The sequence below is a fragment of the Schistocerca serialis genome, chromosome 11 (assembly GCF_023864345.2).
Source record: "Schistocerca serialis cubense isolate TAMUIC-IGC-003099 chromosome 11, iqSchSeri2.2, whole genome shotgun sequence".
Taxonomy (NCBI): domain Eukaryota; kingdom Metazoa; phylum Arthropoda; class Insecta; order Orthoptera; family Acrididae; genus Schistocerca; species Schistocerca serialis.
The window spans coordinates 115,014,947-115,041,562 of record NC_064648.1 but is presented as its reverse complement, the minus strand read 5'-3'; the positions used below and the strand labels follow the sequence as shown (position 1 = coordinate 115,041,562).

General features: G+C 40.6%; 1 protein-coding gene across 3 annotated transcripts in view; it reads right to left on the bottom strand.

Moving 5' to 3' along the window:
* Positions 1-26,616, bottom strand: part of LOC126426810 (uncharacterized) — a 188,268-nt gene that overhangs the window by 33,898 nt on the left and 127,754 nt on the right. For all 3 annotated transcript variants that reach the window (XM_050088811.1, XM_050088812.1, XM_050088813.1), the window contains one exon: positions 17,527-17,564. In XM_050088811.1, the coding sequence (XP_049944768.1) occupies positions 17,527-17,564 (38 nt within the window). The remainder of the gene's footprint in view (positions 1-17,526; positions 17,565-26,616) is intronic.

The window sequence follows — 26,616 nt, the reverse complement described above, 5'->3', positions numbered from 1 at the left end:
GAGTGTCAGCAATATGTCTCGTAGTCTTATCGTGGCGTGTTTATCTTCTGCCGTTAGGTCAGAGGATAGAAATGCCACTTGCACACTTAGATAGCAGATTGACGGTGACCAACTTTAAACAGAACTTGATTAATTTTCACACACATTTATTAAAATAGTAAAAAGCATAAACCTTATGTAACTTGATTCTGGATGCTATTTACAATTGACAATCTGAAGTTCCTTTGGTCTTGGTACGTTAATCTTATTCTCACATATCTCTGATACTTGACAAAGTGTCTATACATTTCTCCTCACGACTATGTACAGGAATATGACAATCTTATTAGGCACAGACTGAAACTTGACTGTAGACTGGTGCAGACAAATGCAGACTGGCTGTGATCCGCGAGGAGAAAAGGTTCTACATTAGCAGCAATCTCATTGGCTGCATAACATATTAATACGCGGATCGGGGGAAGCAGAATTTGGTCCGTCTTTAAGGCAGCGCCATCTCGTAGTGTGGAGACGGACGAGCGCTGCGCCTGCACTGTTGTGCTTAGCGGGGCGCGCTCTAGTGGGAAAGTTGTGTACGTGCTGACTACGCGCAACTATGTACACAACAGTCTGTTAGAATCACAAGCTTCTACTCTCCTCTCTGGTGCCGCACTGACCCAGTACCCTTCTCCATTCTTCTACTTTCAGTCAATCGCCCCTCAACTCTCTGCTCAGTCTCTCATCGTCCATCTTCACCTCGAACATCTTCCTAGTCATCCTCATCTCATCCATTCCATACTGTTTTCAATTCTTTTCCCTCAATTTTTTTGTAGTATCATCCAAAAATTGCAGTGCCATAAAAAAGTACGCCCCTTGCACCGATGACACAGACGTTCACATCGTCTCGCCAAATTCCACAATGGTGATTGGTAGGCGCTGGCAAAGCCACGGCCTCTCTTTTAGTGGAGCAGTGCCACTGTGTGGGTGTCGAAACACAGACGGGGAGAGGAGGGGCCCAGTCCAGTTCGTGACCTTCAGTCGAGCAGACGACATCGTCTAGTCAGAACACGTGGCAACTGAGCTTTTTATCATTAGGAATACGATAATGAACAACTAGTATGTCTCTTGAAATGGAGTCTCTATGGACCGCACTAGTGGAACTGGCATTTTATGGGAGTCACGAATACAGCGTATATTGCAAACAGAGCTGCAAATCCTTGTTTGTTTTATAGTAAATACAACAAAAACAGATTTCATGTGCCGATTTATGTCGATGATGGTCTAATTGTTGGCAATGATAAAGAAGAAATTACAGCTTTTCTGAACACTTTACAATGTGCATTTGATGCAACGGTGGAGCCCTTTGACAATTTTCCTGGGATAAAAATTAATCTAAATGAAGATGGAGCAATTACGGTAAGTCAAGTGAAATAAGTGAAACAAATATTGGAAAGATTTTGAATGGCAGAATACAATATGATTTCAACTCCAGTTGGAGATGAAGAAAATTATTAGGATGAAGCAGTTTCGTCATCCATCCCCTGTCACAAGGCAGTCAGATGTCTTACGTATCTCACAATATCAACTCTTCGAGACATAACTTTTGCAGTGAATAAAGTTGCTAGAGCTGTGGAAAACCCAACCAGTGAGGACTGGAATTGGGCGAAACACACTTATGGCTTTATTTATTATACGAAGAAAATTTGAGAATTTACAGTGGTGCTAATTTCACTGGGGACAAGTGGACAAAACATTCGACAACCGACAACCGACATTGTGGCAAAGTACTCTGGTGGGGTAATATCATGGACAAGTCAGTTGGAGAAGGTGGTGGCCACATCTGCAACTGAAGCACAAATTATTTCAGCAAATGAAGCAGCCAAAGAATTAATTTGGTTACGTGATTTATTAAGTGACTTAGCTGACATGCAGGGACAATCTCCAATGCTTTACACTGACAATGTCAGCGCATTAAAATTGGAGAGAGAAAAAAAAACACACACACACCCTGAATATCATCGTCAATTAATACATGTAGAGGCCCTACACTTCTACACTCGTGGAAGATTTCTGAATGGTGAAAATATGTTGGAATGTGTAGATGAAAAGAACCAGTTAGTGGATCTTCTGACAAAGCCTTTTGTAGCAAATAAGGCAGAATTTGGTACTTATGCGTGCAGAGATTGGCATGTAATCCCTTACTTGTTTATTTGACTGCTTTATTAAAAAATTTTTTAAGGTGGTGTTGCAATAAATGGAAATGATAAATGGAAAAATGTTTTAGTGTTCACTGTAAAGTCTTATCCCTCGATATTTAGTTAAATATCATTGTTTTTATACAATCTCTGAAGTTCATTTTTAGTAATGAAGTAAAGCTGTACGTGGCTGTGTCCTGAGAAAATATACTGTTCATAAATCAAACTGTGTCATTCAGATTTAAAAATTCTTGTAATAAGGTGAATTAATATTTCATGTGTTGTAGTTCCTCTCCACCAGCTCCCGGAGCAACCAACCTGCACTTCCGAGGTACAATTCTTTCATCCCAAGTACAGCATGCTTCACTACCACTTTACTTGTAGGAGCCTCACAAGCTTTGCTTCTGGATATAGAGCCATATACTTTTTCTAAATCCAGGAAGACCGTCAGTAGATGCCGCTGGTACTCAGAGTGGCATTCCTGCAGCTGTTAGCTGCACCACTGTAGACATGAAATCTACTGCAGATCTTCCTGGCCCGAAGCCACACTGTTGTTCTCTCGACACATTTTTCGCTGTTCTCTGGATTTGCCTCCCCTGAATTTTCTCACAAGTGGAACATCTACATCCACATCATTGTTGTTGTTGTTGTTGTGGTCTTCAGTCCAAAGACTTGTTTGATGCAGCTCTCCATGCTACTCTATCCTGTGCAAGCTTCTTCATCTCCCAGTACCTACTGCAGCCTACATCCTTCTGAATCTGCTTAGTGTATTCATCGCTTGGTCTCCCTCTTCGATTTTTACCCTCCACGCTGCCCTCCAATACTAAATTGGTGATCCCTCAACGTCTCAGAACATGTCCTACCAACCGATCCCTTCTTCTAGTCTTGTGCCACAAACTCCTCTTCTCCCCAATTCTATTCAATACCTCCTCATTAGTTATGTGATCTACACATCTAATCTTCAGCATTCTTCTGTAGCAACACATTTTGAAAGCTTCTATTCTCTTCTTGTCTAAACTATTTATCGTCCACGTTTCACTTCCATACATGGCTACACTCCATACAAATACTTTCAGAAACGACTTCCTGATATTTAAACCTATACTCACTGTTAACAAATTTTTCTTCTTCAGAAACGCTTTCCTTGCCATTGCCAGTCTACATTTTATATCCTCTCTACTTCGACCATCATTATTTTGCTCCCCAAATAGCAAAACTCTTTCACTACTTTAAGTGTCTCATTTCCTAATCTAATTCTCTCAGCATCACCCGACTTAATTCGCCTACATTCCATTATCCTCGTTTTGCTTTTGTTGATGTTTATCTTATATCCTCCTTTCAAGACACTGTCCATTCCGTTCAACTGCTCTTCCAAGTCCTTTGCTGTCTCTTGACAGAATTACAATGTCATCGGCGAATCTCAAAGTTTTTATTTCTTCTCCATGGATTTTAATACCTACTCCGAACTTTTATTTTGTTTCCTTCACTGCTTGCTCAATATACAGATTGAATAACATCGGAGATAGGCTACAACCCTCACTCCCTTCCCAACCACTGCTTCCCTTTCATACCCCTCGACTCTTATAAATAAGGGGTCCTGCTTGTAAACAGGTCGCATTTTCATCCCATACTTTCAGAGTTCGTTACTCTCCATCTGTATCACTTGGAATGCTGGTGTTTTATGCCAACACTGTACGATACTACGTTAAGTAATAGAATAAATTATATGAGGGGACTCCAATAAGTAAGTAACAACACTTGTTTCCTGAAAACAGGTCGGTTTTATTCAGGATTCCAATACGCCATATTATCCTGCATTATTCTAGATACAAAGCCCTGTTTTTCAACGTAATCTCTGGTCAATGCCAGAGCCAACATCTTGCTTCATCAATAACCTCCCCATCATCCACTTATTGCTTTCTCAGAGTGCCTCCTTCATTGGGCCAGACAGACAGAAGTCAGAAGGTACGAGATCCGAGCTATAGGGTGGGTGAGGAAGAACAGTCCAATGAGACTCTGTCAGCTCCTCTCGGGTGTCAGACTCGTGTTGCCAAGGAGAAGGAACCGTCGGTTTCCAGTTTTTTGGTGGCGAACACAGTGAAGCCATTTCTTCAGTTTCTTGGGAGTAGCACTATACACTTCCGAGTTGACCATTGCGTCACAAGGGAAGATATCAAACAGAATGACCCCTTCAGAGTCTCAGAAGACTGTTGTCGTGACTAACTGAGTAATGGCACAGCTTCGAACCTTTTCGTCGCAGGAGACGGTGCTGTGGTGTCACTTCACAGATTGACATTTTATTTCCAGTTGGAAGTGACGAACCTACGTTTCATCGCCTGTGATGACGGTAGACAAAACATTGTCACGATCGGCCTTGTAACACACGAGCAATTCCGCACAGACGGTCCCGAGTTGCTCTTTACAGTCTTCTGCTAGGCGTCAAGGAACCCAGTGTAAGACATCTCTCAGTACCCCGAAAGGTGAACGAGCACTACCGACACAGACATTCAGTCGAGCAGTGAGGTGTTCGACTGTGTTCCGCCGATCACCTCGAATGAGAGTGTCCGCACGTTCCGGCACTGCCGTAGTCACAGCTGTGTGTGGCCGGCCTGCATACTAGGATCTGACAGGTTTGCACGACCTTGCCGGGATGACGAGACGCCTCGCCCGATGACTCAGCCTTATCTCTATAGAGATTCTACGAGCACCTACGAGTATCTGCAATGCTCCGATTTTCCGCCAAAAGAAACTCGATGACAGCTCTCTGCTCGGAATGCACCTCCCTTTACAGACATCGTTTTGAAGGCTACGTATAGCACTACTACTTGTTTGAATGTCACATAAATGTGCTGAAGTGCAAATATTCCACAGTACCCCGCAACAAATGTTGATTTTCTCAACCAAAATTGGATGAGAAAATAGGCGTGTTACCCTACTTATTGAAGCCCTCTCTTATTTATTTATCTATAAATAGTTTAAGTACCAGAACAACTTGTTTGTACAATCAATTTTGAATACACGTTTAGTTTTCAGCACCATTATCTGGGACATCACGTATTTAATATCACTCTAACTGTGTCGTGCCTCTCTCGACACTCGAAGAATTAGTTTATGCCTTACATTTTATAATTAGAAGTGTGTCTGAGGAATTTTAAAAGAACTGTTTCACCTAATCATTATTTTCTTTAAGAATGATCATCAATAATGATGTGCAGTATACTCCAAATTATATAATGTGACACATAAAAATAATTTGATGAACACCGAGACAAGTCTGGCACAGTTTTGGTGATATTAGACACACGGTGTCCCAGACAGTGGTTCCTGAAATGAAATTTATCTTCAAAATTCAACAGACTGTTGTAAAAATTAAACTATAAATACAATTTAACCTAATGCCATTCAGCATCCTAAGGCTATTGCTCAAGAGTAATACACTTCCGAAGTATGGGATGAAAACGCTACGTTTTCGTGAGTGTTAAACCCGTGTATTCGGCTGAGGTCCCACAGAAACACTTTCACTTTCAGGCTATTCCTCTACCACTTCACTCTTGAAAAGCTCACGGTCCATCTTTCAGAGGCCCAAGGATATGGAAGAGTTAAGGCCCTAAATTGGGACTGTACAGAGGCTGTGGTATGACAGTCCAGCCAAATTTTGCAATAAGTTGTGTAGTCACAAAACTGGTGTATTATCATGTTGCAGCTGAAAGTTGGTGTTCCGTGCAGGCTCTGATTTCTCTTATTTTAGCACAACGGACATTTCTCCCTATGTGGGTGGGAGTGAACAAAATATTTTGCTGTGCGGAGGACAAAGTTGGTGATTGTAATTTCATGAAAAGATCTTACCACCACGAAGAATGTCTTCGTTTTAATGTGGTCGAAACAGCAACTATCTATCGTGTCTGTGACACCCTCTCCCCTATTTCGCAATAACATAAAATGAGTAGCTTTCTTTGAACTGTGACAATGTTCTCCATAAATCCTATCGAGTAAGGACTCCGTACCATCCAAAACAAGAGGGACAAGTGTACTGTAAACAATCTCTTTAGTACATTCGTTGCACCTTTTGAGTGGTGTGCTAATACAACAGTCTTCTAATCGCCTTCCCCACAACATTTCCCATGTGACAGTTACAATTTAAATGGTTCGTAATTGTATTCTCTCGGTATCAGTTTAATCGACATCCTTTAAATTTATTGCGCATCTGAAATTTAACAAAATCTTTTTGTATGTGGAGGACCTCTCACTTTTTATTGTTCAGGATCAAATGCCAATTTTTTTTTAATGTGCAGATATTTTTGTCTAAATCATTCTGTAATTCGTTTTAATCTTCTGACGGTTTTACCAGACGGTAGTAGTACTCAAGTCAGATAATCTCCTAAATTGTTTACAAAGAGTAACGACAGCAAAGAGCACGTAACACTTCCTCGGATAATGCCATATATCACTTCCGTTTCACTCGATGACTTTCCGTCATTTACTACAAACTGTGATCTTCCTGACAGGAAATCATTAATCTGTAGATGTGCAATTTGATCAGAAGCTGCTCGGAGGGACGGAGTCCAAAGCCTTCCGGAAATCTGAAATACAGAATCGACTCGAGAGCCCAGACGGATATCACTTGTTACTTTGTGTTTACAGCCACTTATATTTCACAAGAGTGATATCTTCTGAATCTGTGCTGGTTGTGCATCAATAGATCACCAGTAGAAAAATACTCCTTTCAGAGCACAAAACAGGCGAATACTCTCCTATTTTAAAGACTGCCTGAAAAGTGGGGTAATAGCTGCCTCATTCTCTCTTCACCAGCACCTTTAAAAATTTTCCCAGATATTTTGGCATGCGAACATAATCACACTCATTTTAAGACGCAACGCACCTTTCACTCCCATAGGCTCCCCTAACTGTAACTCGCTCACACCCACTAGTCGATCACTGCAAGTCGCTTGTACACATCCACTCCCACTTGCCCATCCTCTCTTACTCATTCGGCCCAACTTATTGTCATTATCTCTTTGTGTCTCTCTGTCACTGTCTCCTGTCTCACAGCCACATTCTCCTTCATCCTGTCCTACTACTACTGTCTGCTCTCACTGTCACTGTCTCCCTCACATTCTCTCTTACTGCTACTGTCTCATTCATTCCTCCCCACAGCTATCTCTCTCTTCCTCATTCTCATTGACTCTGTATCTCATTATATCTGGCTCTCACATACTTAACTTTTTCTTTCTCTTTCTCTTTATTCCTCTCCCACTGGCACTGTCTCCTTCACCCTTTTCCTAGGACTGCTATGTTCCACTGTCACTGTGTCCCTCTCTTTCTCTTACACTACCACTGTCTCCTTCACTTTTTCTATACAACCACCACTGTCTACAATCTTTCAGTATTTATTACTTCTCTGTCTCTTTCCCACTGCTACTGCCTTCTCTCTCAACATACAGAAACATAAAATTTTTGGAGAAATTATTGAAGGTGCTGAAGGAGGTAGAATGAGGTACCTGGTACCCCCTTTTCAGTCAGTGTTTTAATAACAAGGTGCGCATTTGCCTTTTTTGTACTCCAATAGAAGCATTTTTCCACTGGTTCTCTTATTTTCACTGCTACAGCAGGGCATGTCATTCATATGAAAAGAACTTCACGGGTACGTAAAATTTTGATAGTTTACTTATGTGAAACTGAAACCGTGCAAAACTAATTGTACACCTGTGACCAGATTTTATTTGCACAAAAATTTTGTATACTTCAGTACTACAACATGGGGTTCCCAGAACCCTACTGATGATAACTGACATACTTTAAAACATATTTCTTCATGCTCGGTTAATTTATAAACTAAATTTTTACCTCACACTAGATTTTAGGTGCATATTTTACATGTACAAGTTAGGCAACTTTGAACTTCTGTATTTGGAAATGGATAAAGATATCAAGAACATTTTCAAGTCTGTTAGAGATCGTGTCTTAGGAATATATCGTAAAAAATTTAGCCATCTGCTGTGCACAGCTGTCTTGGAACCTGTGACTCGGTTTTGGTCTTGATAACAGATAAGGATTTATCAAAACAGGAAGATATCACTTCTAGATAAATGCCTAAAGCAGCAGCACACACCCACACCCACACCCACACCCACACCCCCCCCCACACCCCCCCCCCCCCACACACACACAAACACACACACACACACACACACACACACACACACACACACACACGCCAAAAAAGGTTTGTAATATTATAGAGTTTACTACAATGGCTTCCTGTAGTACACCCACTGAGGTATGTACAATATCGTATTAACAAAATAAACACAATTCCTTCTGAAAACAAGAACGATTTTGGTTAATTACAAAAAATCATTACAAAACAAAGCAAGCAACATGATGTGATTATCAGTCTTTCATATGTCCTCCCCGCACACGGACGAGTGCGAGGCATAATCTGGATGAGACCGTCGAGTTTATCTTGGGGTATGAGGTCCCTTTCCTCAATGGCAGCTGCAGTGAGGTCCTGAAGATTGTCAAGTGGATATGGATGCCGTGCAATGGCCACCTTCAACAGGTCCCGTGCGTGCTCAATTGCATTCGTGTTGGGGACTGTGCTGGCCAATGCACTTTGTTGATGAAAAATCTTTGAGGATACCGAGACACCGCTAGAGTGCGGTGTGACCTCACACTGTCACTGACTAGGATGAAGTTGTCACTGACTTCACATCTGTAGGGCCTTGCAATCGTTTTGAAGACCTCTTGGAGGTATCAGAAACCAGTCAAACTGATGCAGGTGTCACTTACGGGGTACACCATCCCATCATTATTGTCGCTCAGAACATTATACTTCCACCTTCAAACGGATGGGTTTCCTGAACATATCAGCATCCTGGTGCCATCTAACACTCCTCCACGCCCTAACATGTTTAGTGTCTGGTCACAAACCAATCCTGGTCTCATCAGCAAACATGACATTACTCCTTTCTCCAACGGTCCAATGTTGACGTGCAAGAGCCCACGTCCCTCAATTGCATCAGTTTTGTTGGCTCAGTGCAAAACTTCTCACTGCTCTTCTCGAATGAAGACCACCCTGATGCAACCTTCTATGCACTATTTGGTTTGAGATAAGAATGCCTGTTGCCTGAGAGAAGTCATTTCCATTATTTCTGGCAGCTGATGTCGGGTGCCTGCAGCTCGACAGCTCGAGGTAATCACCTTGCGTCGGTGTTGTCATACGAGGACAAACACTGCGAGGTCTGTCCTTTACGTTTCCCATCTCTCCGTGCTTTCTCCACACCTTAGACCACTTTGAGTGACATGTAACTTATTGGCAACATCTTGCTATGTATGGCCTGCTCAAAGTAAAGCCACTATCCTGACTCTATCAAAGTGCTGTATGCCTCAACGTGGCATGTTACTGCAGTGCCGAACACAAACTGAATGTAGCTGTTGTTGACACTGGATTGCTTGCAGTGTGATGCTGCAGCAACAGATTGTTTACGAGATCTGTTCAAAAAACATTCATAATTTCACACCAATGGTGTGTTGGAGTGAAATGCTGTTGGCATCTCTGCACACGCTTGTGTTTAATATGTAAGTGCCAGAAGTTTCATTGTTGTATGTCTGTTAATTATAGTTCAGTGCCGTGTTGAGTAGAACATTATGTCATATAGTTTATGAAGTCTGAGATGTCAGAGTCAGAGGAGCAATGAATGCATCTGCATGAAATTGTGTGTGAAACTCAAAAAACCCTTAACAGAGACACACTAAATGATGCAGGAAGCATACGGTAATGACAGCGTAAGCAGTATTCAAGTGTTACAAATGGTTCACACAGTTAAAAAATGGCATTGCTGAAAACATAGCTAATTATTTTAGCAGAAAATTCCATCAGGTTTTGGTAGAACAACATTATAATAAGTGAAAAACACCAGTTAGCTTTTGTTGTACAGTATTTATTAATTTTTATTGTGTTAACCTGTTTTTGGCGTAAAAGGCCATCTTCAGACACTTACCGAGTATTGTCACCAAAGAAGTTACAATGTTTGCCAACAACACTGGAAGAGAACTAATGTATCTAGACTCAAACAGAAACATACAGTAAGTAACAAATTCGACAGTTCGACAGTTTAGTGGTAATGTAATGAAAAAGTAAAAAAATTGAACAGTAAATAAATAAAAATGGAGTGGACAGGAAAAACTTTTAACACAAAATAGGAACGGCATGCCTACGTAAGTTTCTATTAATAAACAAAACTAATAAAATAAAATTAGTACTTGACAAGGCTAAGTCAGGAGGTACAAAACATGGAAAGTGATACACAAACTAATTAAAAGAAGAAACAATTATCGATGTAACTACAGAATACATAAGGAACTTAAGCAATATCAATTAGATAAACAGAAATAAATAAATGCAGGAAAATGGAGGAGTTTGGGGGAACAAATTGCACATGCAATCTTTGAGAGTGTGGTGGTACTGCATTTTAACATTAACATTACATTCAAAAGCGTGGCTATGTAACAGTTTGCATTAAATAAATGAACCAAGTAAAATATTAACAATATTTGATGAGACAACTACAGGAGGTGTTAAACATGGACATGAATACAAGTACCAGTGAACAGAAGGACTTAACAATTGAAACTACAGTCTATATGGAATACACAGACAACTTCAATAGAACTAAGAACTTAGTCAATACAGAAAAATGGGAATATGTATGAAGAGACATTGTGGGAAGTAATAAACAACAGAGATGACTATATGAAGTTTAGGAGAGGGAAAGTGTTGAGCTGTGTGTGGTCATTTAGGATTAGATCTGGACTGTGAGCAAGATGTTTGTTAACTTCCAGGACTTTCAGCAGGTTGAGTTTATGGCCTTTGTTTGCTAAGTGAAGTACATGGGACACTGGCTGGTGGTTGTGACCCTCACTCAGTACACGCTCAGCAAATGCGGAGCCAGAATTCTGCAACCTCCAGCTGCGTTCATGTTGGGCCAGCCTAGTTGCTATGTCTCTGCCTCACTGACCGATGTAAAATTTGTCGCAATCAGAACAGGTGATTTTGCACAGCCCACTTTGGCTAATAACTGGATCTTATCTTTGCTATTAAAAATACACTGGGCTGTCGTGTTCGTAACATAGTAAGAAAACCTATATTTGCAGGCTTTCAATGCTTTGGTTACAATCTGTGATACCTCACCTAGATATGGCAGTGTACACCATTTCTTGCAGACAGTGGATGGGGAAGCAGGTGGGGCATAGAGGAGGGGTATAATTTTCTGCTTTTGTTTCCTGTGCACGATGTGGTCAATAAGAACTCGACTGTAGCCACTGGCTGTGGCAATAAATTTTATTGTATGTAACTCTGTTTTAAAATCATTTCTGGATCGATATGAGACAGTGTACCATTGAGTGGAAGCTACATGTTTGTGAGCTATGGGGTGTTGTGAGCAAGAAGGAATTAACAGTGTCTGTAGTTGTAGGTTTTCTGTAAAATTTTAAATAATATGTGTGTGTGTGTGTGTGTGTGTGTGTGTGTGTGTACTGATGTCAATTGCAGGTTCTAAGAAGTTTTTGGATTTTTTGCCAATCTCCACTGTGAACTGAATATTTAGGTATTTTTCAAAAATGTGTTGAGTTGTCTTGTGGTACCAGTCCACATACATAGGACATCTTTTACATATACGAACCAGTATTTGATATTTCCAGTTCAAAGGGACTCTTTACAAACAATTACATGGCTTAGCTATGGGTTCCCCTCTTAGTCCGCTGATGGCTGAAATATTTATGGACCGTTTTGACAGAATATTCTAAAACAGAACCTCTGAGTGCAAATATCAAATACAGGTTCAGATATGTAGATGATGTCCTGTGTATGAGGACTGGTACTACAAGACAACTCAACATATTTTTGAAAACCTACACGGTCAACATAAAAATATTCAGTTCATAATGGAGATTGGCAACAAAACCATAAACTTCTTAGATCTCACCCCACACACACACACACACACACACACACACACACACACACACACACACACGCACACACAATTTAAAAATTTACAGATAAACTACAACTACAGACACAGTAATTCCTTTTTGCCCACAATACCACATAGCTCACGAATATGCAGCTTTCCACTCAATGGTACACTGTCTCGTATCGATCCCTACGTCCAGAAATGATTTTAAAACAGAGTTAGATACAATAAAATTTATTGCCACAGCCAATGGCTACAGTCGAGTTCTTATTGACCACATCCTGCACAAGAAACAAAAGCAGAAAATTATTACCCTCCTCTATGGCCTACTTGCTTCCCCATCTACTGTCTGCAAGAAATGGTGTACACAGCCATATCTAGGTGAGGTATCACAGATTGTAGACAAAGCATTGAAAGCCTGCAAATATAGGCTTTCTTACTATGTTACGAACACGACAGCCCAGTGTATTTTTAATAGCAAAGATAAGATCCAGTTATTAGCCAAAGTGAGGTATACAAAATCACCTGTTCTGATTGTGACAAATTTTACATCGGTCAGTGAGGCAGAGACATAGCAACTAGGCTGGCCCAACATGAACGCAGCTGGAGGTTGCAGAATTCTGGCTTCGCATTTGCTGAGCGTGTACTGAGTGAGGGTCACAACTACCAGCCAGTGTCCGTGTACTTCACTTGGCAAACAAAGGCCATAAACTCAACCTCCTGGAAGTTCACAAACATCTTGCTCACAGTCCAGATCTAATCCTAAATGACCACACACAGCTCAACACTTTCCCTCTCCTAAACTTCATATAGTCATCTCTGTTGTTCATTACTTCCCACAATGTCTCTTCATACATATTCCCATTTTTCTGTATTGACTATTGAAGTTGTCTGTGTATTCCATATAGACTGTAGTTTCAATTGTTAAGTCCTTCTGTTCACTGGTACTTGTATTCATGTCCATGTTTAACACCTCCTGTAGTTGTCTCATCAAATATTGTTAATATTTTACTTGGTTCATTTATTTAATGCAAACTGTTACATAGCCACGGTTTTGAATGTAATGTTAATGTTGAGATGCAGTACCAACCTATTCTCAAAGATTGGATTTGCCGTTTGTTCCCTCAAACTCCTCCATTTTCTTGCATTTATTTATTTCTGTTTATCTTATTGTTGTCGCTCAAATTCCTTATGTATTCTGTAGTTACATTGATAATTGTTTCTTCTTTTAATTAGTTTGTGTATCACTTTGCATGTTTTGTACCTCTTGACTTAGCCTTGTCAAGTACTAATTTTATTTTATTTGTTTTGTTTATTAATAGAAACTTACGTAGGCATGCCGTTCCTATTTTGTGTTAAAAGTTTTTCCTGTCTACTCCATTTTTATTTATTTACTGTTCAATTTTTTTTACTTTTTCATTACATTACCACCACACTGTCAAATATGTTACTTACTCTATGTTTCTGCTTGAGTCTGGATATGTTAGTTCTCTTCCAATGTCGTTTGCAAACATTGTAACTTCTTTGGTGACAATACTCGGTAAGTGTCTGAAGATGGCCTTTTATGCCGAAAAGCGATTAACAAAATAGAAATTAATACTGTAGAACAAAAGCAAACTGGTGCTGTTCATCTATTAACACAGCTAATTCATTAGCGCACTCTAACAGGTACACAATCTGGACTGGAAGACTTGCCTTTTTTAAGTGACATGACTTTGCTACACTGAGGTTATCTACTTGAAAATTACTCAAGCTAGCAACTATTCCTGACTTGAATTCTGGAATTGCTTCTCAGACGGGTAAAATTATGCCCTCCTCCAGAATTTCAAAAGCTGTTCTTCAGCCACTGTATCTGCATCTCTTCTCCTGCTCTAGTCACTTCCACACTTAATTTGTCCAATGCTGGTGTCTCTCTCTCTCTCTCTCTCTCTCTCTCTCTCTCTCTCTCTCTCTCTCTGTTTTTTTGTCAGTTCCTACTCCACTTCTATCAACCTTACATCTTTTTCCATTTGCAATTCTTCCTCAATCTACCTCCAACTCTTTGTCAACAGCCACAATATCCACAAAATTCTTCTGATTTGTAGGCAACGTTAGAAGAAAAAAAAAAAAAAAAAAAAAAAATCTTTTGAAGTGGCATTCACTACCAAGACATGTAATATTGTTCTAACACCACTGTAACACATACAAGTTGTATGCTAGGCAAGTGTGGTACCTCAGGGGATGAAATGAAGGTTGACAATTTCCCTATGCTCTTGTTAAGAGATTACAGGGGCACATCTGTGGACACAAACACACTATTCATTGCAACTGTTTATATTTCACAGCAGCAACAGAACTGTTAGTTCAATCCAATGTCATATATTTGGTTACAAATTGTTGGATGCCGATGATACATACAATAAAGACAGTCACGTACACACGTTAACTGGTGGGAGACCACCGATATCACTACACATATAGCTTCAGGGCGCCAGCACATATCTCGAGCAGCACCGACCCAATAGTCCTACATACCTTGCCCGTTAATTACTTTATTTATTATCTAAAATTACATTGGTATAAACTGAATGACATAATCATGTTGAATTTTACTTTATTATCAGCATAAATCCACTACAACTTAGTTTATATCACCATTGTAGAAGCAATGTTGCGTAACTGACGCTCTGTCAATTTGCTGGGTACATACAAAAGGACACACAGACACAGCACGATTTTGCTGCTCGTTACGCATCTATCTGTGTCGGACACCAGTTCTCTAGAAAAAGCTTCGGCTGATGGGAATAAACAGTGATTCACAAGACAATCTATTTATTCTGAGATAAATCAGGCTCATTTTAAAGTAGTGTGCAAAGGTTGAGATTTGTTTTGAGAGTGATGTACACCAGATAGAAACTGTTCAGATATCGAAACTCTGCAGCCTTCCTTCATTTCACTGTCTTCCCACTTTGCAGCCACCCTATAGACAACAGTATCAACAGCAAACAATCTCACTCCAGTTATTATTATTATTATTATTTTCAATTATTCCCATTTAAAGAGAGCGTTTGAACTTGAATTCCTTTATGATGATTGTTTATGTTTTTTCTGAGCCCAAATTTTCTTCATGTGTTCACTGTGTTGTTTCTTTCGCTCCGCTGTTCATTTGCATCCTGGTCTCTTCTGTGTTGTGGTGTCAAATTTATGTTTTTTGATGATGTTCCTGAATTCAGTTCTATTTTCTGCATCATTTACTGTTATGTGCACTTGTCTGAGGTCCTCTTCAACTTCCTTTATTCATTTTGTTTTTCCCCTGCCTGAGTTGATGACTTTAAGAATTCGCTTTGAAATTCTGTTTTCATTCATCCTGTGTCGGTAGAACTGCAGCCTTCTTTTCCTTATTGTATCCATTATCATGTCTGTGTATTTATATAATTCTGATGTTGGTCTCTTCTTCCAGATTCCTTGCTCTTGTATTGGGCCAAAAATTTTCCTGAGAATTTTCCTTTCTTGTTTCTCTATTTCTTTGATTTTAGTTTGCCCATCTATTTGTGTTGTTTCAGATGCATACAGTGCCTCTGGAAGTACGACAGTGTTTAGTGCCTCAATTTTGCGTTAATGGATATGGACTTTTTGTTATAATAGTTCCACATGAGTTTATATGCTTTCTGTAGTTTTTTTAATTCTTTCCTCATTGGCCTTTAGGTTGATCCCTGATGGCTGGATGATTTCTCCCAGGTACTTAAAATGTGATACTTGTACGATTTTCTCATGGGTTGTCACAATAGGCAATTTGTCTTGTGGCACTCTTTCTATGTACTGGGTTTTCTCATACGAAATTTGCAGGCCAGTTCTTTGTGCAATTTCGTGTAACTTCTCTATGGCGTTAGTGGCTTCTTTTCTATTATTTGTGAGGATTGCAAGGTCATCTGCAAAAGCTAAACACTTCACATTGAATCTATTATCTTTTCTAAGGCCAATTTGGATTCCTTTAACTTCTTTTTCCCATGTCCTGATAATTTTTTCAAGAATGATATTAAACAGTAATGGTGAAAGTCAGTCACCCTGTCGCACTCTAGTTTGGATTTCAAATGGCTCAGAGACATCCCCCATAAATTTGACCACGGAGACTGTGTCAGTTAATGTCTGTCGAATGATTGCTCTTGTCTTTCTGTCAATGCTGAATTCTTCCAGCGTGTTGCAGAGCGCTACTCCGTCTATTGAGCCGTAGGCCTTTTTAAAATCTACAAAAGTGGCCACTGTGTTTCGGGTGTTTCTCATCTGCAGAATCATTTTCAGATTCCAGATCTGTTCTATGCATGATCGTCCCTTGCGAAAACCAGCCTGGTATTCTCCTCTTTGTGGGTCAGCTTGTTGTTCTAATCTATTCATGCTATTTCATTATTATTATTATTATTATTATTATTATTATTATTATTGCAGTTGTGCAGAATTTACACCTTTTTTTAATCTTCTCTGACCTGTCCTTTTTTTTTCCAGCTCTATTTCCACTGTAATGAATTGAAATTTGTTATACTCACTGTAACACTGGGTGCATTGAGTCAAGTAGGTCAACTGGCCTAAATCTGAAGTCAGTTACGCAGTATTAGTTATTCAACAGCAATATATTAAACCTTGAAACGAGGTGTGCACAGAGTTAGAGTAGTAGTTGTTGAAGCACGAGATGGAGACTGCTGCTGAGGTGTTCATGCACTTCTGTGAGAACACCACCACACACGGATTACACCTTAGGCACGTTCTGACTGGCTGACTGCTGCCTACGAGAGGCAATGCTAGGGAAAAGCGAATGCCACGTCGCCAATCCCTCCAGCTGTTACTGCCAACATACGAATGCCAGTAGTCTCGTTGCTTCTTTATTCTAGCAACTCCTCATCTGGCCTCACGAGGCTGAGCGAAAGCTGTTCCAGACCTCCCTACCTCGGGGAAAATCTGAGGAGGTACCGCAAAGAGAATCCAGGTTCTCCCGCACCAAAGACAGATACGCTAACTGTTTGGCTAGGGATGTATTGTTTAGTATTTGACTAGTGTGTGGCATTTTAGACTGTCAGTAGTACTTGCCACTTAAGGTCGGACAAAAGCCCCTGTGATGTTTACGAGCAGAATTCTGCACACCATTTTAGATTTTGCATTCTGTCACAACGGCACCTCAGTTTAGGAACACACTCTCCCTCTCACATCAGTCAATAGATCGAGTCCCACTCAGAGAATGCTACTGTTCAATTCTTTGATGCAAAATCGAATCCGGAGTGGGACCACCCTCATTAAATGAAAGTTTAATCAACTTTATTTGCTGCTCTCCTAACAAAGAGATATTATACAGCTATGCTATAAGAAACGAGATATGCAGAGACATATTTTGAACTTATGGTGCAGGATCTTACCGTAAAGGGTGCGAAGAGCCTTCTGAGGAAGTTGCTCCCTGAAACAGAGAAAAAAAACTTTCTAGAATCTGACCTACAACCACATAGATAGTCTGGAAGACACTGTACAGTGCATGGCAGAGGGAGAGAGATTTGACCAAGTTCCCAAACTGGTGTGGCTGCCCTTCCCCTTCCTGACACATTTTTCCCCAAATGGAAGGTTTTGTGAATCACAATGTATCAAGACAACAGATGGTCATGGAAATATAAACAGTAGCCTTCTGTGCACACGGCGTCAACCTCGTTAAAATGCTTCTCGCTGCACCACCACACCATCCTACAGAGTTTACAGGCTGAGAGAGAGGTAGTAGCAGCCAACTTCCGACTGACAGTATCGTGATGATATGTAGTTTTCAGCTTAATGTTTAATGTCTCTTAGACTTTAAGGGTGACTTCCTGTATGTTCTGCCTTGAAATGGGAGAACTATCATTGAATCCCCTTGAATCTACATCTACATAGATACTCTGCAAATAACATTTAAGTGCCTGGCACATGGTTCATCGAACCACCTTCACAATTCTCTATTATTCCAATCTCGTATAGCGCGCGGAGAGAACGAACACCCGTATCTTTCCGTATGAGCTCTGATTTCCCTTATTTTATCATGGTGATCCTTTCTCTCTATGTAGGTCAATGTCAACAAAATATTTTCGCATTCGGAGTAGAAAGTTGGTATTCGGAATTTCAGGAGAAGATTCCGTAGCAATGGAAAACACCTTTTCTTAAATTACGTCCAACCCAAATCCTGTATCATTTTAGTGACACACCCTCCCATATTTCGTGATAATATAAAACGTGCTGCCCTTCTTTGAACGTTTCTGATGTACTCCGTCAGTCCTATCTGGTAAGAATACCACATCATGCAGAAGTATTCTAAAAGAGGATGGACAAGCATAGTGTAGGCAGTCCCCTTAGTAGATCTGTTACCTTTTCTAAGTGTCCCGCCAATAAAACACAGTCTTTGGTCAGCTTTCCCCACAACATTTTCTGTGTTCCTTCCAATTTAGGTTCTTCATAATTGTAATTCCTAGGTATTCAGTTGAATTCATGGCCTTTAGATTTGACTGATTTATTGTGTAACCGAAGTTAAACAAATTCCTTTTAGCATTCGTGTGGATGACCTCACACTTTTCGTTATGTAGGAGCAACTGCCAATTTTCGCACCATTCAGATATCTTTTCTAAATCATTTTGCAATTCATTTTGATATTCTGATGACTTTATATTAGTCGATAAATGACAGCGTCATCTGTACACAATCTAAGACGGCTGTTCTGACTGTCTCACAAATCGTTTATATAGATAAGGAACAGCACAGGGCCTATAACACTACATCGGGGAATGCCAGAAATCACTTCTGTTTTACTCAATGACTTTCCATCAATTACTACGAACTGTGACCTTCCGGATAGGAAGTCACACACAGAGTAGCATAACTGAGATGATATTCCATAAGCACGCAATTTCACTACAAGTCGCTTGTGTGGTACAGTGTCAAAAGCCTTCCAGAAATCCAGAAATACGGAATTAATCTGATGTCCCTTGTAATAGCACTCAACACTTTATGCAAATAAAGAGCTAGTTGTGTTTCACAAGAACGATGTTTTCTAAACCTGTGTTGACTGTATGTCAATAGACAATTTTCTTCAAGGTAATTCATAATGTTCGAACAAGTAATGCTGCCTATTTTTAAGCACAACCAGATCTGAGTATCATTCCAGGTAAGGAAATTATTACTACAAGGGATGCCTATAAGTTATTGGATAGCTTTTTAAATAAAGGGAGAAGAAGAAGTTATATTACACACACACATTAAAAAAAAAAGTAGCTCACATATTACGAGGTGCTAGTACTGACCAAAACAAGGCAAAAATATCCAGTAAACATGTGCTGTAAAATGCATAGCTTAAGAAGCAAGAGCACTTGTAATTTCACTCCTGTGAGTAATATCTCTTCTACTGCAAACTCTTTGCTATTATGAATGACCTACAGAATGCAGTAAACAATAAGGACACATTGCTCTCTTACTGTCCATGGAAACATCTGTTAGTGTTATTATTATAACACATTTTCACAATTCTGGGCAAGAGCAATGCATACATTAGTGCTAGTGAAACCAGTTTTTGTTTTAATAGGCTTGTGAAATGCTAGTTTCTGGAAAAGACTGATGAATAACTGCACAGACGGTACCCAGCAGTCCGGATATTTGCCAATATACAAGACATGGGCTTCACAGATGCTTCCATTTGCTAGACCACAACAAATCATGACATCTGCTATTTCCCACATGGAATGACAGACTTCCGTTATGCTGATAAGTGCAAAGACAAAACTAATATGTAAAACAATTTCTCAAACTTTTCAAAACATTAACTGGTTCCTTTAGAACTAATGTATGTGCCACAATTACTCAGAATTGTGTACGACCAAGCGCGGTGGCGCAATGGTTAGCACACTGGATTTGCATTTGTGGGAACAATGGTTCAAATATTTCGTCTGGTCATTTCGATTTAGGTTTTTCCATGGTTTCCCTAAATTGCTTCGACAAATGCTGGGATGGTTCCTTTGAAAGGGCATGGCCAATTTCCTTCCCCATCCTTCTCTAATCCAAGCCTAACTCCATATCTAACGACCTTCTAGTTGACGGGTTGTTAAATGCTAATCTCCTCCTCCTCCTCCTCAGAATTCTGTATGTGGTGTACAGTAATAAGCAATTGTCGAGGTACCACATTGTGATATAAGATCATAGAGCTACCTTTCTATACTATACTCCAATATCAGGGCACTCGAACCTTTGCTACATTGCATTTCTCGAATATGCAGCAATCGGTACAAAGAAAGGGTTTTGCACCAGGTGGAGGGGTGGGGGTGGGGGTGGGGGAGAAGGAAGTCTGCTAACAAAAAAATATTTTATATGTTTAATTAGTGGATCTATGAAAATTCACTTTCTGAAAAATGTGCAAATGCTCCAGATGGAAGCTGGCCATAGTTGTCAACAATAACAAAAAACAACGAATAACGAGCTGAAAGCACACACTGAGTACCCCCTTCTGTGCACGGGCACATTACTGATGCCTAGTGCTCCTGGGTGGATCAAGCAGTTCAGAAGTGCTGTCCATTCTGTACATCAGTAACGTCTCTGTCCAGTTCCGTAAGTCACTCATTCTACCGCCAGACGGGAACAGAACTAGAGCTGTTAAGTTCGTGGCGAATCATAGTGTAATTCTGTATCTCTCAGTAACTTACGTGCCAGTACTCTTCAATTGTGCTGCACGTAGCATCAACACTTTCTGAAACGATGTCCAATTTTGGATGAGCTTTACAAAATTCATCACTGATTGAAACATGACCCCGTGGACTTCTTCGTACTGATTCCCAATTATCTTTTCTGAAGGTGGTTGCTTACCAAAAGTTGAATGAAATGATCCAAGGCAGTGTTACTGAGTTAAGACTTTAAAAGTATCTCAAGAAAACAAAAAATTATCTGACAACAATCTTCACGTAAAATTTCCAGTTTTTTTTATGACAGATTTTTTAAATGCTTATTGCAAAAAACTAAGTCAGCCAGTTTCTGTATTACCATTATTTAACAACAGAAAATTACAAATTTTCAACATCAGCAATCATCAGCAATCATCATCATCATCATCATCATCATCATGTACAGTTTCCAGTCACTGGCTGGGTCTGGTTTGGAACGAAGGCCTCTCCACTGTTCTCTGTCTTCCCAGAATCTCTCTGGTCATCACGTATTACTTTCTGATTATTCTCGTATCATCCATTCGCTGAACATGTCCGTACCATCCAAGTCTCAAATCCTCTATCACAGAGATCAGAACTGGATGTTGCATGTTACATACTTTATAAATCGAGGTGGCTAGTGGGCTTCCATCCACGAGTATGGCGAGATTCAGAAGGGTGACATTGCAGTCGATTCGTGCTCACCGACTCGTTCCCTCTTACTGAGCTGTGCAGAAGTATAAGGCTAGCCATTACTCATTGTCAATAGCGAAGATGAGTAGACGATCTTGCTTCTCTAAAGCACCACTGACAAGGGGAAATGACCAAATGTCAAGATCAGATGGCCTTCACAGAAGCTGTGTTTCATGAGACTGTGGAGGATGTAAGACAAAATTTAACTGATGCACAGTACACATTTGTATATGTGTTCCATTACAGATGGGTTGAAGTACAATATAAGTTTCATGCTATAGTCGAGATGAAAAATATACAAATTTTGTTGAACAAAAACCAAATGGTTGTAGTCCTGTCTACCGTATTTACTCGAATCTAACAAGGGGAGGCCGCCAATTGTGAAATTCGGATTCGATTCATACTGCGCATAGTAAAAGCTCATGGCCAGAGGTGTAATGTGGCAAAGCACCAAGAGGCACTTCTCAGCCGTTGTCGAGAAAATCGACAGTTAAAAGAAACCGTTGCGGTGAAATACTCTCGACGATTAATAATTTTCTACAGCGTCGTGGTGCAGCGGTAAGTGCTCGGGTTCGTAATCCGAAGGTCGCCAGATCGAATCTCGCGCCATGCAATTTTTTTTTATTATTTGTTTTTTGTAATTCAAATGCTTATGCATGTTGGTGAAGACGGATCGCTCTCCAATTGTACCGCCTCCATTTTTCCGTTTTTTTTAACAGGGTGTACCAAAGCTCTCCCGTCCGCACTGATTTTCGACAATGTTATAAGTTGCGCTAGGGACCGCATCTACCTTCTTTCGAAGTTAACAGGCAACTACGCTGTTATGCGGCGGCTCGTTTCGGCCCATTCAACATCTGTCATTCAAGTGTAACGAGCGAGTAACGGAGTTTATATTTCATACCTGCCACAGCAAATTTGTGTTCGTGGGGTCTCTATTCTAATTCGAACGTTTGACTTGCGCTATACGTATTCGTTTCGGAATATCGTTTCTACGTCTTCTGTTAACTATACGTGGTTAACATTATGAAGACAATTAATAACATTTGTGAAATACAACTTTGTTTGCGGAAAACATAATGATGTCGCCAGTTTTTCCACGACAAACGACTTTCAACAACTTATTATATGCACGATTATAATTGTTGCAACTGATTGCCGGGAATTATTTATTTATATATATATATATATATATATATATATATATATACACACACACACACACACACACACACACACACACACACACACACACACACACACACTCCTGGAAATTGAAATAAGAACACCGTGAATTCATTGTCCCAGGAAGGGGAAACTTTATTGACACATTCCTGGGGTCAGATACATCATATGATCACACTGACAGAACCACAGGCACATAGACACAGGCAACAGAGCATGCACAATGTCGGCACTAGTACAGTGTATATCCACCTTTCGCAGCAATGCAGGCTGCTATTCTCCCATGGAGACGATCGTAGAGATGCTGGATGTAGTCCTGTGGAACGGCTTGCCATGCCATTTCCACCTGGCGCCTCAGTTGGACCAGCGTTCGTGCTGGATGTGCAGACCGCGTGAGACGACGCTTCATCCAGTCCCAAACATGCTCAATGGGGGACAGATCCGGAGATCTTGCTGGCCAGGGTAGTTGACTTACACCTTCTAGAGCGCGTTGGGTGGCACGGGATACATGCGGACGTGCATTGTCCTGTTGGAACAGCAAGGTCCCTTGCCGGTCTAGGAATGGTAGAGCGATGGGTTCGATGACGGTTTGGATGTACCGTGCACTATTCAGTGTCCCCTCGACGATCACCAGTGGTGTACGGCCAGTGTAGGAGATCGCTCCCCACACCATGATGCCGGGTGTTGGCCCTGTGTGCCTCGGTCGTATGCAGTCCTGATTGTGGCGCTCACCTGCACGGCGCCAAACATGCATACGACCATCATTGGCACCAAGGCAGAAGCGACTCTCATCGCTGAAGACGACACGTCTCCATTCGTCCCTCCATTCACGCCTGTCGCGACACCACTGGAGGCGGGCTGCACGATGTTGGGGCGTGAGCGGAAGACGGCCTAACGGTGTGCGGGACCGTAGGCTAGCTTCATGGAGACGGTTGCGAATGGTCCTCGCCGATACCCCAGGAGCAACAGTGTCCCTAATTTGCTGGGAAGTGGCGGTGCGGTCCCCTACGGCACTGCGTAGGATCCTACGGTCTTGGCGTGCATCCGTGCGTCGCTGCGGTCCGGTCCCAGGTCGACGGGCACGTGCACCTTCCGCCGACCACTGGCGACAACATCGATGTACTGTGGAGACCTCACGCCCCACGTGTTGAGCAGTTCGGCGGTACGTCCACCCGGCCTCCCGCATGCCCACTATACGCCCTCGCTCAAAGTCCGTCAGCTGCATATACGGTTCACGTCCACGCTGTCGCGGCATGCTACCAGTGTTAAAGACTGCGATGGAGCTCCGTATGCCACGGCAAACTGGCTGACACTGACGGCGGCGGTGCACAAATGCTGCGCAGTAGCGCCATTCGACGGCCAACACCGCGGTTCCTGGTGTGTCCGCTGTGCCGTGCGTGTGATCATTGCTTGTACAGCCCTCTCGCAGTGTCTGGAGCAAGTATGGTGGGTCTGACACACCGGTGTCAATGTGTTCTTTTTTCCATTTCCAGGAGTGTATATTCGAACGTTTGACTTGCGCTATACGTATTCGTTTCGGAATATCGTTTCTACGTCTTCTGTTAACTATACGTGGTTAACATTATGAAGACAATTAATAACATTTGTGAAATACAACTTTGTTTGCGGAAAACATAATGATGTCGCCAGTTTTTCCACGACAAACGACTTTCAACAACTTATTATATGCATAGTTGTTGCAACTGATTGCCGGGAATTTTATATATATATATATATATATATATATAATTCCCGGCAATCAGTTGCAATATATATATAATTCCCGGCAATCAGTTGCAATATATATATAATTCCCGGCAATCAGTTGCAACAATTATGCATATAATAAGTTGTTGAAAGTCGTTTGTCTTGGAAAAACTGGCGACATCATTATGTTTTCCGCAAACAAAGTTGTATTTCACAAATGTTATTAATTGTCTTCATAATGTTAACCACATATAGTTAACAGAAGACGTAGAAACGATATTCCGAAAGGAATACGTATAGCGCAAGTCAAACGTTCGAATATATTATATATATATATATATATATAAAAAAAATTCCCGGCAATCAGTTGCAACAATTATGCATATAATAAGTTGTTGAAAGTCGTTTGTCGTGGAAAAACTGGCGACATCATTATGTTTTCCGCAAACAAAGTTGTATTTCACAAATGTTATTAATTGTCTTCATAATGTTAACCACGTATAGTTAACAGAAGACGTAGAAACGATATTCCGAAACGAATACGTATAGCGCAAGTCAAACGTTCGAATTAGAATAGAGACCCCACGAACACAAATTTGCTGTGGCAGGTATGAAATATAAACTCCGTTACTCGCTCGTTACACTTGAATGACAGATGTTGAATGGGCCGAAACGAGCCGCCGCATAACAGCGTAGTTGCCTGTTAACTTCGAAAGAAGGTAGATGCGGTCCCTAGCGCAACTTATAACATTGTCGAAAATCAGTGCGGACGGGAGAGCTTTGGTACACCCTGTTAAAAAAAACGGAAAAATGGAGGCGGTACAATTGGAGAGCGATCCGTCTTCACCAACATGCATAAGCATTTGAATTACAAAAAACAAATAATAAAAAAAAATTGCATGGCGCGAGATTCGATCCGGCGATCTTCGGATTACGAACCCGAGCGCTTACTGCTGCACCACGACGCTGTAGAAAATTATTAATCGTCGAGAGTATTTCACCGCAACGGTTTCTTTTAACTGTCGATTTTCTCGACAACGGCTGAGAAGTGCCTCTTGGTGCTTTGCCACATTACACCTCTGGCCATGAGCTTTTACTATGCGCAGTATGAATCGAATCCGAATTTCACAATTGGCGGCCTCCCCTTGTTAGATTCGAGTAAATACGGTAGACAGGACTACAACCATTTTGTTTTTGTTCAACAAAATTTGTATATTTTTCATCTCGACTATAGCGTGAAACTTATATTGTACTTCACCCCATCTGTACACATATACAAATGTGTACTGTGCATCAGTTAAATTTTGTCTTACATCCTCCACAGTCTCATGAAACACAGCTTCTGTGAAGGCCATCTGATCTTGACATTTGGTCATTTCCCCTTGTCAGTGGTGCTTTAGAGAAGCAAGATCGTCTACTCATCTTCGCTATTGACAATGAGTAATGGCTAGCCTTATACTTCTGCACAGCTCAGTAAGAGGGAACGAGTCGGTGAGCACGAATCGACTGCAATGTCACCCTTCTGAGTCTCGCCATACTCGTGGATGGAAGCCCACTAGCCACCTCGATTTATAAAGTATGTAACATGCAACATCCAGTTCTGATCTCTGTGATAGAGGATTTGAGACTTGGATGGTACGGACATGTTCAGCGAATGGATGATACGAGAATAATCAGAAAGTAATACGTGATGACCAGAGAGATTCTGGGAAGACAGAGAACAGTGGAGAGGCCTTCGTTCCAAACCAGACCCAGCCAGTGACTGGAAACTGTACATGATGATGATGATGATGATGATGATGATGATGATTGCTGATGATTGCTGATGTTGAAAATTTGTAATTTTCTGTTGTTAAATAATGGTAATACAGAAACTGGCTGACTTAGTTTTTTGCAATAAGCATTTAAAAAATCTGTCATAAAAAAAACTGGAAAAAAAAGCAATATATATATATATATATATATATATATATATATATATATATATATATATACACACACACACACACATATATACTCTACAGCGTTGTGGCGCAGCAGTAAGCGCTCGGGTTCGTAATCCAAAGGTCGCCGGATCGAATCTCGCGCTATGCAACTTTTTTTTTTTTTTTTTCCAATATATATATATATATATATATATATATATATATATATATATATATATATTTTGGAATTATAAAAAATATATATATATATATATATTTTGGAATTATAAAAAATATATATATA